General features: G+C 40.8%; 1 protein-coding gene across 6 annotated transcripts in view; it reads right to left on the bottom strand.

Annotated features, from left to right (window-relative positions):
- Positions 1-14,877, bottom strand: part of TNRC6B (trinucleotide repeat containing adaptor 6B) — a 241,071-nt gene that overhangs the window by 111,405 nt on the left and 114,789 nt on the right. The window contains exon 1 of one of the 6 annotated variants that reach the window (XM_028115712.2): positions 14,343-14,716. The exons of the other annotated variants lie outside the window; for them this stretch is intronic. Coding sequence (XP_027971513.2) covers positions 14,343-14,347 — 5 coding nt within the window. The 5' untranslated portion in view covers positions 14,348-14,716. Of the gene's footprint in view, positions 1-14,342; positions 14,717-14,877 lie in introns of those variants that run through there. 6 annotated transcript variants of the gene reach the window in all.

The following is a 14,877-nucleotide window of genomic DNA, read 5'->3' as shown; positions in this document are numbered from 1 at the left end:
AGTCTGAGCCCTGTGTTGGGTATAGAGATTACTTAAAAATAAAATCTTAAAAAAAAAAGGAATGAGTTCTTGCCATTTGTGACAACATGGATGGATCTAGAGGGTATTATGCTAAGTAAATACCACATGATTTTACTTATATGTAGAATCTAAAAACAAAACAAAAAAACCAGAATCATAAATACAGCAAACAAACTTGTGATTTGCCAGAGGAGAGAGGGCTAGGGGGATGGTGAAATAGGTGAAGGGGATTAAGAGGTACAAACCTCCAGTTATAAAATAAGTTAAGTCATGGAGATGTAATGTATCGCATGGGGAACATAGTCAATAACATTATAATAAGGCTGTATAGTGACAGATGATAGCTACACAAATCATGGTGAGTGTAACATAATGTATAGAATTGTCAAATCATTACGTTGTACACCTAAAACTAACACAACATTGTAGGTCAACTATATATCAATTAAAAAAAAAAGTCCACTGAGCGCTTGCTGTGTGGCACACTGCTGGGTTATAGAAGTGAGCACAACAGTTTCTGGCCCACAGCTGTTCACTGTATTGACAGAAAAAGACCCCCGAACACATAGGAAGACTCCCCAATGTGACAACAAGGGCAAACAGGATGACAATGTGCTGGGGCTGCTAGGCTCAATGGAGCCCTGAACCTGATGCACAGAGGTCCTCCAGGCCAATCTAACTACCCAAATTCGGGGCTTTTCTCTATTGACCCCCTGATGACTATCCTTCACTTCCCTAAACTCTTTCTCTTGCAGAAACCTTTTTTCCTGTTTTCATCCCACTCCTCTGACCATCTGCTAAGGGAACACTGTCACTCTCATGGCCTAGATGACTATCTCTAGATGTAAACTGATGTCTGGGAAACTCTCTTAAGCTCCAGACCCTTATTTCTACCTGAGCAGCTATATTAAATGTCCAGCGAACACCTAAAATATGTCCAAAGTAAAACCACATCCTCTCAGACCCCATCCTCACCCTACTACATAGTCAAAATCCCTCCTCTACCCACTGAACACCCATGCCAACTCATGGCATCACTCACTCTCCCAGCCTGGGCCTTACCTACAACTCCTCCCTTTCTGATCATAAACAATGGATTACACTTCAGAAGTGTCTCCAAAATCTGGTCTTTCCATCTTTACTATCACTACCTTAACTTACATTTTCCGATCGCTCCTCTTGCTTTGACCGGCCACAATCTCTCCCCCCTCCATCACATCCTCAACCTGGAGATCAGGTGAAGCAAAGCTGATTTTTTTAACTGCTTTCTACTAGATGAAATCCAAATTTCTTAGAATACTCAAAGGCCAACCAAACCTTCCACTCTCGCCCAGACAGCCTGCCCTGTGTCCTGCTAGTATCTCACCATCTCCCACCCTTGCCCAGTCCCTAACTCCTTGTCTTTGCTTACACTCTTTCCTCTGCCTAAAATGCTGACAATAAAACTAACGAAAACAGCAGCTAACACTGACTCCAAGCAATATGCTAAACACTTCAAATGTCTTCTCATTTAATCCCCGTAACTCTTCTTTGAAGTAGGTGCTATCATTACTCATTTTACCAGTGAGAAAAGCTGAGGCATACAGATAATACTTGCCCAACACTGGGCTCACCTAACCACACGGCTGTCCGGGCTTCAGAACCTGAGTTCTTAACCACTACACTATAGTGCCCCTGATTTACTGACCATCCCTTCCACCAAGTGGTTCCTAATTACCCTTTAAGACACAGCTCAAATGCTCCCTCTTTGGTGGGACTTCCCCAGTGCCCTAGGCCTCTCTTCCCATCCTCCAGGGTCCCCAGGCATCATGCTTCTCTCTTTATTACAGGCAGCCTCACTGGTTGAGTCCCAAAGATAAGTCAGGTTGTTTTTATCTTTGTATTCCCAGCACTATACAGCATCTGACAAACACTTAGGTAATAAACAAACTCTTCCAAGTGCACAGAACCTGCACTACATCCTGCTCAAACTCAAGTCTACCCTCCATGTTACTGCTCCCGAACACCCTCTACTGCTAACCACAACCTCTCCCCTTATCCTCACCCACCCTGGGCCTCCTCCATGCTGAAGAGGCAAAGCCCTTGCTGGGGCTGCCACTCCCACAACCAGCTGATAGCATTATCACTGCCAAGCAGGGCCCGTGAGCTGCTGGCCGTGCACTCCTTGATTATAGAGTTAAGTGTCCTTAAGAAGCACTTTCTCTGGCTGAAGAAAGACAACCAGGACTTTTCATGTGGGGCTGCCAGATTTAAGGTCTTGGTCATTTAAAATGTGTAAGTGGGATGGTGGACATAAAAATGTAAAAATAGGACAAAATCTGCCATGGACATTATTCATAACTCATAAAGAGCCAACATGCTGACAAAAATGTACATAAGTAATATTATTTAGTTCTGTGATCTACCTGTCACTTTTACATAATCACCATCATTATATATTTCATTAAATCAGATAAACTTTGCTAGAAGTTTTGATTACTTTAGATGCTACAACTGCTCAGCACCTAATGGAATTGGCTTGTTTTCTTAAAGTAGAATGGTTACTTGCTTACAGTATGTGCTGAGGGAACAAAGTAATTTTTTAAAAAGTATGAGTCAGTGAAATCATCACCACTGTAGCCAGTAAATAAGAATGAAGGAAGATAGTCCCAGAACTTGAAGTAAGGTTTATTCCTATGACTGAGGCTAATAAAAACCAGGAAGTACACAGTTAATTGTAACACATGCTAAGTGATGGTCTATAATTAGGATGTGGTTCCCAAACGCTGAACTTTTAGTACCTGTGCTGATCTATATTACCTATGTAATGGTTTTCATAAAGCTATATTCAACTTAATGAGATGTCTCTTATTCTGAGATCTTCCATTCAACTGTTTGTTAAAATGTTTTTTCTTTGAAACACTGGTAATAAATGGTGAGTTTTTAAAAAATGCCTTTACCTGGCAAATTTAAAACTGGTAACTCACTTGGCTCCCAGTACTGCTTTTTACAATGTTACAGTTCCCTGGAACCCAATTCTGGAAAACCCACCACGCACGAGTGTCTGAAGAGACTTGGGCCAAATACAGCCTGTGTGACAAGGACAGAGTTTTAGAAAGGAATAACCAAAACGCAAAGCTAATGATGCATTTCCTTAAACTGTGTCTAAAAAAACAACCAACAACCTGGGACTTTAAGATTTTATATAAACACATTAGTTAGGATTCCGATGCACATTAGCATCTTAAAGACTCTAAGTCCTGTAGTGAGCAAAAACCAGTTTAATTCAGAATTCGGAAAGGAATTTTTTTTTTGGAAGCAAACCTATTAGTACCCCAACAAACAGTGGGAAATCCTGAACTTATCAAATGTATTAAAGTGTGTGTGAAAACAATGTGTTAATAGCACAGATACATCTTTATGAAACCTGAAGAGGGGGCAGGAAAGCGCTCTGCCCCCTCCAAAGATGAGTATGGCAGTGTTTTCTGTGGGGCTTTTCCAAGACAAAATATATAATCTGGTAAAAGGCTGTTTCTACTTAAGGTTCTCTAAAATCTAGAGGAAAATCATATCTCCATTCTTCAATATGGATGGTCAACTCTTTTTTGATCTGAATGGAATGCTCTGGGCATTCTGGTCATCAAAAATATCCATCTCCCACACAGTGAAGTAACAAATTAACATTTTGAAAAATCGCTTATGAATATGGTTGGTGTGATAACTGAGTGGACTGATACATTTGATTCTCAAGACCAGCAAAACTGGAATATGATGTCTCATGCGTGGTTTCCTAAAACCTCTCCAAACCTCACTGAGACAACCCTTAGTGGATCATTAAATCAAATTAGTGGGTTGGGATCAGCTTTTTTGGTTTGGGTTTTTTTTTTTTTTAAGATTTATTTATTTATTTGAGAGAGAGAGAGCACAGACAGAGGGAGGGGCAGAGGTAGAGGGAAAGAATCTCAAGCAGACTCCCCGCTGCTCTATCTCAGGATTCTAAAATCATGACCTGAGCCAAAATCAACAGACACTTAACCCACTGCCAACCAGGCACCCCTGGGTTGTTTTTGTTTGTTTGTTTGTTTGTAACAAAAGATTTGAATAGAATATATCAGAACACATTACACATAGTAGCAGAAAGTCAATACTTTTGCTTCTGTGTATATATTCAAGTATATACAAGAGCCTCAATGCAAATGGCGTTTCTTACTGCAGAGCCAAACAAAAAGTTTGAAAGCCACTGTTTGAAGTTACCCAATTATCTATCTAACTTCAGCTTATAAATAGGAACTTCTTGGCATAAAAAGAACAGCAAGTATTTTCTGTAAGCAAAGGAGTAAAAGAAACAATGGCACCGAGAGGTACAAGATGCTGCTCTGGGCTCCCCGGGGAAGGGGGAGGGTCTTTGCTAGGTCTCTGGCTTTATTACAGTAGTCAAGGGCATTACTTAAACCCACCACTGTTCTATTCAGTCTGTTTTTTTGTTTGTTTATTTGTTTTTAAAGATTTTATTTATTTTATTTGACAGAGACAGCGAGAGAGGGAACACATGCAGGGGGAGTAGGAGAGAGAGAAGCAGGCCCCCCACGGAGCAGGGAGCCCTGTGCAGGCTCAATCCCAGGATCCTGGGATCATGACCTGAGCCGAAGGCAGACGCTTAACAACTGAGCCACCCAGGCACCCCTTCAGTCTGGTTTTTACAAAGGCATAAATGGATAGCCAAAATGCACTTCTAAAGGAAAACAAAAATGTAAAGGATTAATTTCCATATTGATTAAAAACAAAACAAAACACAGGGCTTCACATTCACAGAATAGCTGACATCTCAAACTCTTACAGGGCACTTCACAGAAAAATAAGCTCCCCTATGTCCACTGAAATGGAACTGCAGCAACCAAAAACCACTGCCGACTCTCCAGTGTTAGCAAAGTTTGTTTGGTTCCAACCACAATTCAAGATAATTTCTATCTTTGCTGGTTGTTACTTAAAAAGTCTAATTAGTAACTACAAAGCAATGAGATTATTTAATAAAAATCTTTCACCCTACTTTTTACAAACCACTCATATTTAGTAAATATTATACTAGCGCAGGATGGCAAGAAATACAAAATGAGTTTAACAGTGTGACTAAACAGCCTGCATATCACCGAAGTGAGATACACCCACAAAATAATTAGCCCTTTGGCACTCCTTCCCCCACCCCCAAACACCTCCACCTATGCTAGATGGCTGGGACCACTGACTGAAAGCTTCCAAGAACACTCAAGTTCTAATTTCATATCTCCCTGCCTGGAGCCACCACCAACCCACTAATTCCAAAATTCAACAAGGCCAAAAAGGGGACAGAAGTACTCCCACCTCTCCAACTGAATCTGCTTTTCAACGTAAGCCTCTGCACCTACCAATTCTGAAATATGACACAAATTGGCATGTTTAAGAACTTCTACCAATATACCATCCTGTTGACCTCAGCCAAAACAATTTTAATTTCTGTTTTAAATTTTGGAATCTGTGCAATTCCATAAAAACACAAAGTTCACCTTCTCACATGCAAAGTTAGGATTTGACCCTTCCAATTCTAAAAATTCCACTAGCAGAATCCAACATGTGTTCTAAGAAATACCGGTCCTATGGAATGTTTTGTGATGGTAAGAATGCTTTATGATGCTTTGGCTATTTTCAAAATGTGCATTAACTGTAAGGTAACTCATTTACTTTGCAATAACCCCACGCTGCCCAATATGGTAGCCACACATGGCTAGTGTGCACCTGTAACAAGACTGGTGCGACTGAGAAATGGGATTTTCAATTGTACATTTAGTTCAAGTATTTAAAATTTAAAGTTGATACTCATTTCCATTACTGGAAAACTTTTTGTATGTTTGGAAAAACTTGGGTATGTGGGTGTACTTTTTCAACTGTAAATTTTATGAAATCTAAATACAGATCAAGTATTTCGAATGAAAATTTTATGTTCAAACTGAAATGTGTTGTAAGTATAAAATACGTACCAGATTTCAAAGACTTAGTATGAAAAAAAAAGAATGTCAAACAACTAATTTTAAGTATTTAAATATTTAAGTACTTTAAAATTGATTACCTGTTAAATTGATAATATTTTGCACATATTTGGTTAAATAAAGTATACATTATTAAAATTATTTTCACCTGTTGCTTTTACTTTTTTAATGTAACTCCTGGAAAATGTAAACTAACACATGACTCACATTCCATTTCTTTTTTTTTTTAAGTTTATTTTATTTAAGCAATCTCTATATCCAACATGAGGCTAGATCTCAGGACCCCAAGATCAAGAGCCACATGTTCTACTGGCTGAGCCAGCCAGGCGTCTCTCACATTCCATTTCTACTGGATGGTGCTGGAGTAACCTCATGATTCCCAAACCTTTCCCACTGGAACACCTCCCAACACTAGGTTTGGGTGCGCTGCCGTCACCACATACTGTTCTTCCTGTTGACGACATCTGAGATTGAAAAGTCCTTCCATCCTCTTCAGCAACTATTCCAAACTGTCCCACACAATCATCTTCCTTTTAATCCTTTCCCGGGTTCCCTTTTTCTCTCTGTCCCCAAGGACCTATTCTCAGTTCTCTTTTCCATCCCCTACACTTTTCATAGTGAGCTCATCCATTCGCTTGGCGTCAGCTATCACGTCTATGTGGATAACTTCCAATCCTTTATCTCCACTTCTGACCTCTTTCTCAAGCTTCAGCTTCACACTGCCAGCTGCCTGCTCAACAGCTGCCTCTGGGAGTCCCACTACCTTCTTAAATTCAGGATGTGTGACCTGGAGTACATCTTCCCTCCTGAAGATTCCCACCATTCATCTTGAAGTCCCGGAGTCCCTGGTCCCTCTTCTAGCTACACCACAGCACTCTCAGAGCAGACCCTTTCTTAACAGTCCCTTTTTTCTTTTTTTTTTCAAAGATTTTTATTTATTTGAGAGAGAGAGAATGAGAGACAGAGAGCACGAGAGGGAAGAGGGTCAGAGGGAGAAGCAGACTCCCTGCTGAGCAGGGAGCCCGATGCGGGACTCGATCCCGGGACTCCAGGATCACGACCTGAGCCGAAGGCAGTCGCTTAACCAACTGAGCCACCCAGGCGCCCCTCTTAACAGTCCCTTTTTACCGTAACTGGCCTGCCCGACTCTAAATTACCCCCAAGTCCTCTGCCCCATTGCCATTTAGCATTCTCAAAAACCACTTTGAACACACTGGTATCATATTTTCAACAAGTCCCCTCTGTCTGCCATCCAAACTACAAGCACTTCAAACTACTGAGCACGTGTCCCAGCTCCCCTATACAGCTCTGAGCTCCCATCAATTCTCTCTGGACATAACTAATCCTCCAGCTGGACTGCTCTGCACTCTACACAATTCTGACCAACCTTTTAGGCTTAGCTCAAATACATGGTACTCATAAAGCCTTCGATGCTCAACCCGACCAAAATTAGTCTTTCTCTTCCCTCAAACTCCTTTGGTATTTCTAATGGCAACCATCATGGTAATGGGAATATGTGGTCTTAACGTCTTTATAAAATAGTGTCCCCTTAACAGCATCCAACAGCATCCTGCACTGCATGTTGCCATCTTTGGACATCTTACCAAAGAAATCAACTTTTTAAAAAGGAAAATGCTGGAGGACTTGGGACTACTGACTATTCTCAAATCTTTATCTCCAGACAGATATCTAATTGCTCCAGACCTTCATTTGGATGTCTCAGAATTCAGTAACTCCAAAACTGAACTCATAATCTCAAACCCACACCTGTCTCCTAAATGGACCCCTACTCAGCGAATGATACCACCATCCCATCAGTAGCCCAGGCCAGAGACAGAGGCATCACCTTTAATTTCCCCATACTCAGCGCTCAGGTCCTGTGAAATCTTCTTCCTAAATGTCTCTGGATTTACCTTCTTCCCACCTCTGCTGCCAGTTCAGGCCACCATTACCTGGGATGCCCGCAATACTATTTGCTCTTATAATCAACTCTCCAGCCATTTCCTACCATGCAACCAGAGTCATCTTTCAAAAACCCAATCTAAACAGGTGACATTCCTGCTGAAGACCCTTTAATTGTTCTTAAGATCAAAACTTCCAAAGATGGCTTACAGACCTTCTGCATCTGGCCAGTGTTTATCTTTACAGCTTTGCTTTTCATTTCCCAGATCATCTCTTCCCTTATGTACATCACGCTCCAACCATATCCAAGCACTCCATATGCACTTCTCCAAGTGCACGGACATCCTCTCTTGCCTCAGGGCCCTTGCACAAGCTGGTCCCTCTATTTGGGCTGGATGTCCCTTCCTTGTAATCATCCAACACTCTGAGCACTGGCCAGCCTCCTTGTATTTCTACTCTTTCTAACTTCAGCAATGGTACCAGGAGAAAATCTTCACACCACTCCTGTATTAGCACTCACTCCAATAACCAGCATGTAATAGGTACTCAATAATTATTTGCTGAATGAGTAAACAGACAGTAGTTTTCTGAGTTTTGGGGCGCCTGGGTGGCTCAGTCGTTAGGCGTCTGCCTTCGGCTCAGGTCATGATCCTGGAGTCCTGGGTCTGAGTCCCGTGTCGGGCTCTCTGCTCAGCGGGAAGCCTGCTTCTCTTTCCCACCCCCCTTTGTGTTCCCTCTCTCCATCAAAATAAATAAATAAAATCTTGAAAAAAATAGTTTTTTGAGTTTTTTTAAAAACAAATTCCAGGGGCGCCTGGGTGGCTATCAGTTAAGCGTCTGCCTTTGGGTCAGGTCACGATCTCAGGGTCCTGGGATCAAGCCCCATGTTGGGCTCCCTGCTCAGTGGGATGCCTGCTTCTCCCTCTCCCTCTGTAGCTCCCCCTGCTTGGGCTCTCTCTGTCAAATAAATAAATAAAATCTTTTTTTTTTTAATGTTTTATTTATTTATTCATGACAGTCAGAGAGAGAGAGAGAGAGGCAGAGGGAGAAGCCGGCTTCCTACGGAGCAGGGAGCCCGATGCGGGACTCGATCCCAGGACCCTGGGATCACGACCTGAGCCGAAGGCAGACGCTTAACCATCTGAGCCACCCAGGCGTCCCAATAAATAAAATCTTAAAAAAAAAATTTTTTTAATTCCCAAGTCAATTATTAAAGAGGGCACGTTCTGCATGGAGCACTGGGTGTTATACGCAAACATGAATCATGGAACACTGCATCAAAAACTAATGATGTAATGTATGGTGATTAACATAACATAATAATAAAAATAAATAAATAAATAATAAAAACTCCCAAGTCAATGAATGAAAGCCATTTCTAGGACATCTATATTTATTTGACAGCATTGTATGAAGTGGGCAATTGACCTAAGTTTTTATTTTATCTGTCTGTGGAATCAAAACTATTAATAGTTTCATTAAATAAACAGAATTTACAGGTACAGGCTCAGAATAATCACAATGAAGGAAAAAACACTGTATTTTATGTTCTCCCTTGTCTTGTAAACTTGGGACCAATTCATCTGAAACTGTTGAGAACCTTTTGATGCAAAACACAGAGTGTATGAAAAGCAGCCAAGCAAATGTGGATACATCACAGAGGCAGAGCCTGCAGGAAACTGGAGAGCATGAAGAGACGACATCAGACCCTAGGAATGTAGGTAGGGACTTTTTAATAAAAAGAAAAGGCTCAGCACTACTCCTGTCCTTATCCAGGCTGAAGCTCAGTGCAATCGGTGCAAACATTTCATGATCCTGTGAGCCAGGAGAAAGAATGGAGGCATTTGTGGGGCCATAAAAGTCTTTCTGGTTTATTTAACAAAGGGAGATAGAGCAAAGGGGAAGGAAATACTAAGCAAGGCAACTAGGTGTCAGCTCTTACATACATTTCCTTTATGGTTCACAACAGTGTATGATCCCCATTTTACCGATGAAGAAACAGGGACTTACGGTCACATCGCTGGTCCTGTGACCTTATGCTCCGGTCTAACTCAAACACATTTTTATTGAACGTTCACTCTTGTTAAGCCCAGTTCTCGATCCTGGGGATTGAGCAACAAGCAAAACAAAATCTGCTCTCAGGAAAGCGTATGGTTTTGTGGGGAATGATGCATCATACACAAATAATGTAATTTCAGATAGTGACACAATTAAGGGATATTAAAACAGTAAAAGTGAAGGATGTGGTAGAGTAACTAAGGAGGTAACTTAGGTTGCAAGGTTCGCAGGGACCATTTAAAGATAATTTTGAGGAGCTACTTTTGCATGGCTAAAGAAAATGGAGAATAAAGTGACTATCTTGTCCAACCTTAAATGGAAATCTCTGGCACTACCAGAAGCAAAAATTACCATTCATTTCCTGATTCTCAGCAAAGAGACTATGAGGTGAAAGGAGCTACAGTGTTATCCCAGTCCTAACCCCAAGCAATCGGTTAGATAGTCACCAAATGGCGAGTATTTCCACATGAACCAAGGGGCTGTTCAGGGCAATGGGCTGACCAAATTAATTCTTAGATCCCCCAGCACCTACAAAGCACCAACACATGCCAGGGCATAATAAATGACTGCTGAATGAATATATGAAGGAAGGAAGAAAAGAAAATGTTAAAATGTCACTGTCATGGGTTAAATCCCTTTTCAGGCCAAGTGGCTTTAATTCACCCCAGTCCACTCCACCACCAGCCTCAACCAAAACAAGAGGGTGAGAGAAGGAGATGGGTGTGAATCCACGTACAATACTGTACTAGGAAACAATTAGCAATATGCTGCCCCCTCCCCAACCAAAGGTGGTCAGAAACCCCATCTTTAAATCACAAGTTACACTTAATGAAATTCTAATACCCAAATGATGACCAAAAATGAGTAATTATCTAGCTGCTTAAATAAGGGCTCTCCTAATGCAGGTCCTCAGGATACTTCTGTATCAGGTACCTGTTCTAACTACTGCACACACAGCCCCACGTTGTGATGGCCTCTTTATCTGATTATCTTCCCTGCTAGGTTGGTACTTCTTGAGGGCAGGAACAAAGTACATTCATCTGTATCGCCTCAGGGCCTTGTCCAGTTTAAACTCAAGAACCATGATTATGCTAACTTAGAAAAATTAAATTTCTCCAAAACATTTCCGTCATGGGGCACATGGGTAGGGTGAGGCCCACCCACTACTACTGTTATCTGCTGAGCCTTCTCTATAGAACCTGAAGGCCTCATCATCACACATCACTCTTTCAGCATCTCTTGCACAGGTGAAGAACTGGAAAAGCCTTAGAAAACTCTGCTTCAATTTTTAGAAGTTTATTTTTAAAGGATGGCCCTCGTGGTGACAAAGAACAAACAGCCATCCAAAGCTGAACAAGAGTTGGGTTTGCCACTAAATATCAAAGATGCCAATGCTTCCTTTCTGGCACTCAGATGGAAGGACAGAAACAGTTTAAAAATAAGATATCACTTCTGATAGATTAGCGCTACCAATTTTTGTGATGTTTCAGTAAAATCTTAATAATGAATCTGTGATATTTCTTTCTGAGACAGGGCAGGGTTGTGAATAATGACATTATTATAGTATCACAAGTAGACCCAGCATAAGGAAATATGGATGGCAGGGGGCGTCTTAAGTAAGAATTATATTCGTTTTCTCCAGTAAGAAACTTCCTCTGCATACGCCGTCTCGTTTTTAAAAATCATAACATCTAAGTTCTAATATCCCTGGGTTCTGCTCTTCGTAACATCAGCCACATCTCTAAAGTTTTTAAAGCTTCGTTTCACACTATCAACAGACAGAAAACTTCAACAACAAATTAAATACTATCCATCTGCACACTTAATTTACTACTCATTTGTATTTGCTTCCGAATTACCATAGTTTTGGTGTGCCATCAGGATTGGCTCTGCAGGAACTTAGATCCAAAATGGCAGCTGAGCTTCTGAAACTCACCAGAGCCATAACGCTTAACATACGTGAAACCAGGTCTTATTTATCTCACTTTTCAACCTGTCTAGGAGAAAAGAATATTTATAAAAACATTTCAAAGACTCACATGGCATTCTGTTCATGTTCGTTATATCATTCTCCTTCTTGCGGGAGAACAGGCACCCTGCTTTTGGTTCCTCCACTCCACAAACTGAATTAACCTGCTAGTCCCATGTTTACACAGTCCACAAAAACAAGCTAATGGCAAAACACGGAAAGCTTAGGTTTTTCCGCACTCTTCTCCTATAAGGCCAACTTAGGAAATGGGTGTAAAATGAATCCTCTAACAAGTAAAGCCCCAAATAAGCGCTTTCATTTTCAGAAAAAACAATAATGAGAGCTTTAATTTTCCTTAGGTCCACCACAAAGCAACACTCCCTATCACTATGGTAATTTCTATGTCTTTTCCTTTAAATTCAAGATGTAAAAAAATTTTTAAAGAGACAAATTTGTTCCAGACTACCTCTTTAATGTTTCCAAAGCCCCTCACACAAAAGCTTAACTTACATCATCAAAAGATGTACATTGAATTTAAACTGTCACTTCTCTACTTATTTCCATTACTAATATAATAACATTAATTTTAGAAAAATAATAAAATACTTGCTCTTTAGAGATGGAGAACTTTAATTATCTTTATGTATTCAAATGCAGAGTCTTTTTGTTAAATTAGCGTGAAAGTCCCTTCATCTACACACAATTGGCCCAAAGAAACAGGCCATTTTCAGCACAAGGGGCCAATCCATTTGAACAGTGAATAAAGCTTTTGAAAGCACTACACACCCTCTTCCAGACTGTCAAATTTTCAAAACGGGCCAGCATTTCTTCCATTTTTTTTTTTAACACTTGCAGGCCCAGCAAGCATCTTATAATTAGATTAATTAAAAAGGAAACAAAAACACTGCTCCCTTCTGATCAAAATTATTCCATTTATGCTTAATTAGCTTTAATCCAAGTCTACATATTTAATGATGGGGATATGACAATTCCACCCATTTGCACATTTTAAATGCCTTTCTAAACTATACTTTGTAACAGATTTAGAAGAACAGTCTCTTTTTCATGCCAGTATGCCCCGCATAAATCAGGAGGATACAAATTAGGAAAAAAAAGAAAAAAGAAAAGAAAACAAGGCCTCTCAGAGCCAGGGATGTGCTGAGGGGGTGGGGTAATTTACTCAGGGGTGGGGGCAATTTCCCCGCCACATCACAAACTACGATCCTTTCAGCCCACCAGACGAGAAGCATTACATCACACTCTTACAATGATAGGGGGAGGTGGCTCTGAGAAAGCAAGTTTTCAGCTTTCTTCCCTCCCTGCTCCCAGGCTTTCTAGAATCCTGTACTGGGAGTAATGGAATTTAACTTGAGGGCACCGCACGGTTTCGGGGGTAACTAACATACACATACACAGAGCTACCTATTTATGTGACCCTAAATGACCACTTCAACAATGGGTACATGGCCCAAACAGGCAACCACACACATAAACACACAGATGCTGAATTTGTGCTGAAAAGCACAGTTCGTCTGTATAAAATTAAACAAAAATTGTAACCCGTGAGAAATGGAGGAGGCCAGTCTACAGGGAAAAGCTGATAAAGAATTCATTCCTAATGGGGTGAAGAGCTGTTTAGATCTTTAAAACACCGTGTTTACAAGATAGTCCTACCATTTGGTTCAAACCACGATCAAAATAAAAGCGCATCTGGCTGCACATTTGAGAACACACACAGAGACCCAGTGCAAATGAGCCCGCGCAGAGAGGGGTGATCCACACATTGCTTGGGAGGTTTTCAAGCAGGGGAATCTACAAACCCCAAACCTCCTGGTGTTCACTCGCCCCCAGCCTGATGTTTAAAATGTATCAGGTCTTATTTTAGGTTCTACATCTCTCTAGGAAGGATGGCCTAGCTTTAAGGGAGGGAAAAAAAAAAAAAAGCTTCCCCGTGGTAGTGCTTGCCCTCCCAGATCCTTTGTCGGCCTTAGCAGCCGAAAGAATGCAAACCCATTTATATTTATGCAAATTTTTGCAGCAGATTTAAGGGGGCAGGGAGAGGTCTGTGTTTCTTAAAAACCTCTTTCTAAATATCAAATCTCCAGTTACTCGCAGTTTCATTTATTTGCAAGACAGAAATGATGATGAAAATCTGTATATAAATTAAAAGTGCAATTAAATCACTTCAAAATTTAAATATTCTACCAAGGCTTTTCCATTTCTAAAATGCCGAACCAAAAGTACATCACGGGTCTGATTTACACAGATTCACGAAATGTCTGAAGCCAGTCTCCATGCTAGACAAATGTCCATTTGCAACACCACTAGTGAAAACGGTTAGACAAGATCCATATAAATCAATTGGTTTAAAAAAATTGAAAATATTTACCAACCTCATAAAGTGCAGCAGTGCTTAAATCCAGCAAATTGAGGCATACAAGGTAGAAATGGAAATGAAAAAAGGTCCAAAAAATGATTTCTTTTTGTCTATCTGTTTTTTTGTATTTTAAATATTCAGAAACCAGCAGAGACTCTGTCGGCCATTTTGGCTTGAACTAACTCTCTCTCACTCACTCTCCCTCTTGCTCTCTCTCTCCCCCTCTGTCTCTAAAGGAAGCAGCTTTTTGTGACCTTCAAATAGAGGCGGATCATGTGACTTCGGGTAGGTTTGTCAATCAGGAAAGGGGAGGGAGCTGGAGTTGAAACTGCCTTAAAGGGAAAGCAGCCCTTTTCCACTCACTTTCATTTGTGAAAGGCTGTTATCTCATACTCTCCGCCTACACACACTGAATGTGAAAGTGGCAACAGCATAAGGGTAACAGATGAACAAAATATAAAAACCTTTATTGGTTTATAGAAATATGCTCAGTTGCTAACGATTCTTGCAGATCCTGGAGCTTGGCTGCTTGCTACAGTTATTCTCTAGTT

Source organism: Eumetopias jubatus, unplaced genomic scaffold (genome assembly GCF_037043125.1).
Source record: "Eumetopias jubatus isolate StellerSeaLion01/CBP00866 unplaced genomic scaffold, mEumJub1_p1.0 scaffold_8, whole genome shotgun sequence".
Taxonomy (NCBI): Eukaryota; Metazoa; Chordata; class Mammalia; order Carnivora; family Otariidae; genus Eumetopias; species Eumetopias jubatus.
The sequence above is the reverse complement of the archived record's forward strand: the minus strand, read 5'-3'. Positions and strand labels throughout refer to the sequence as shown.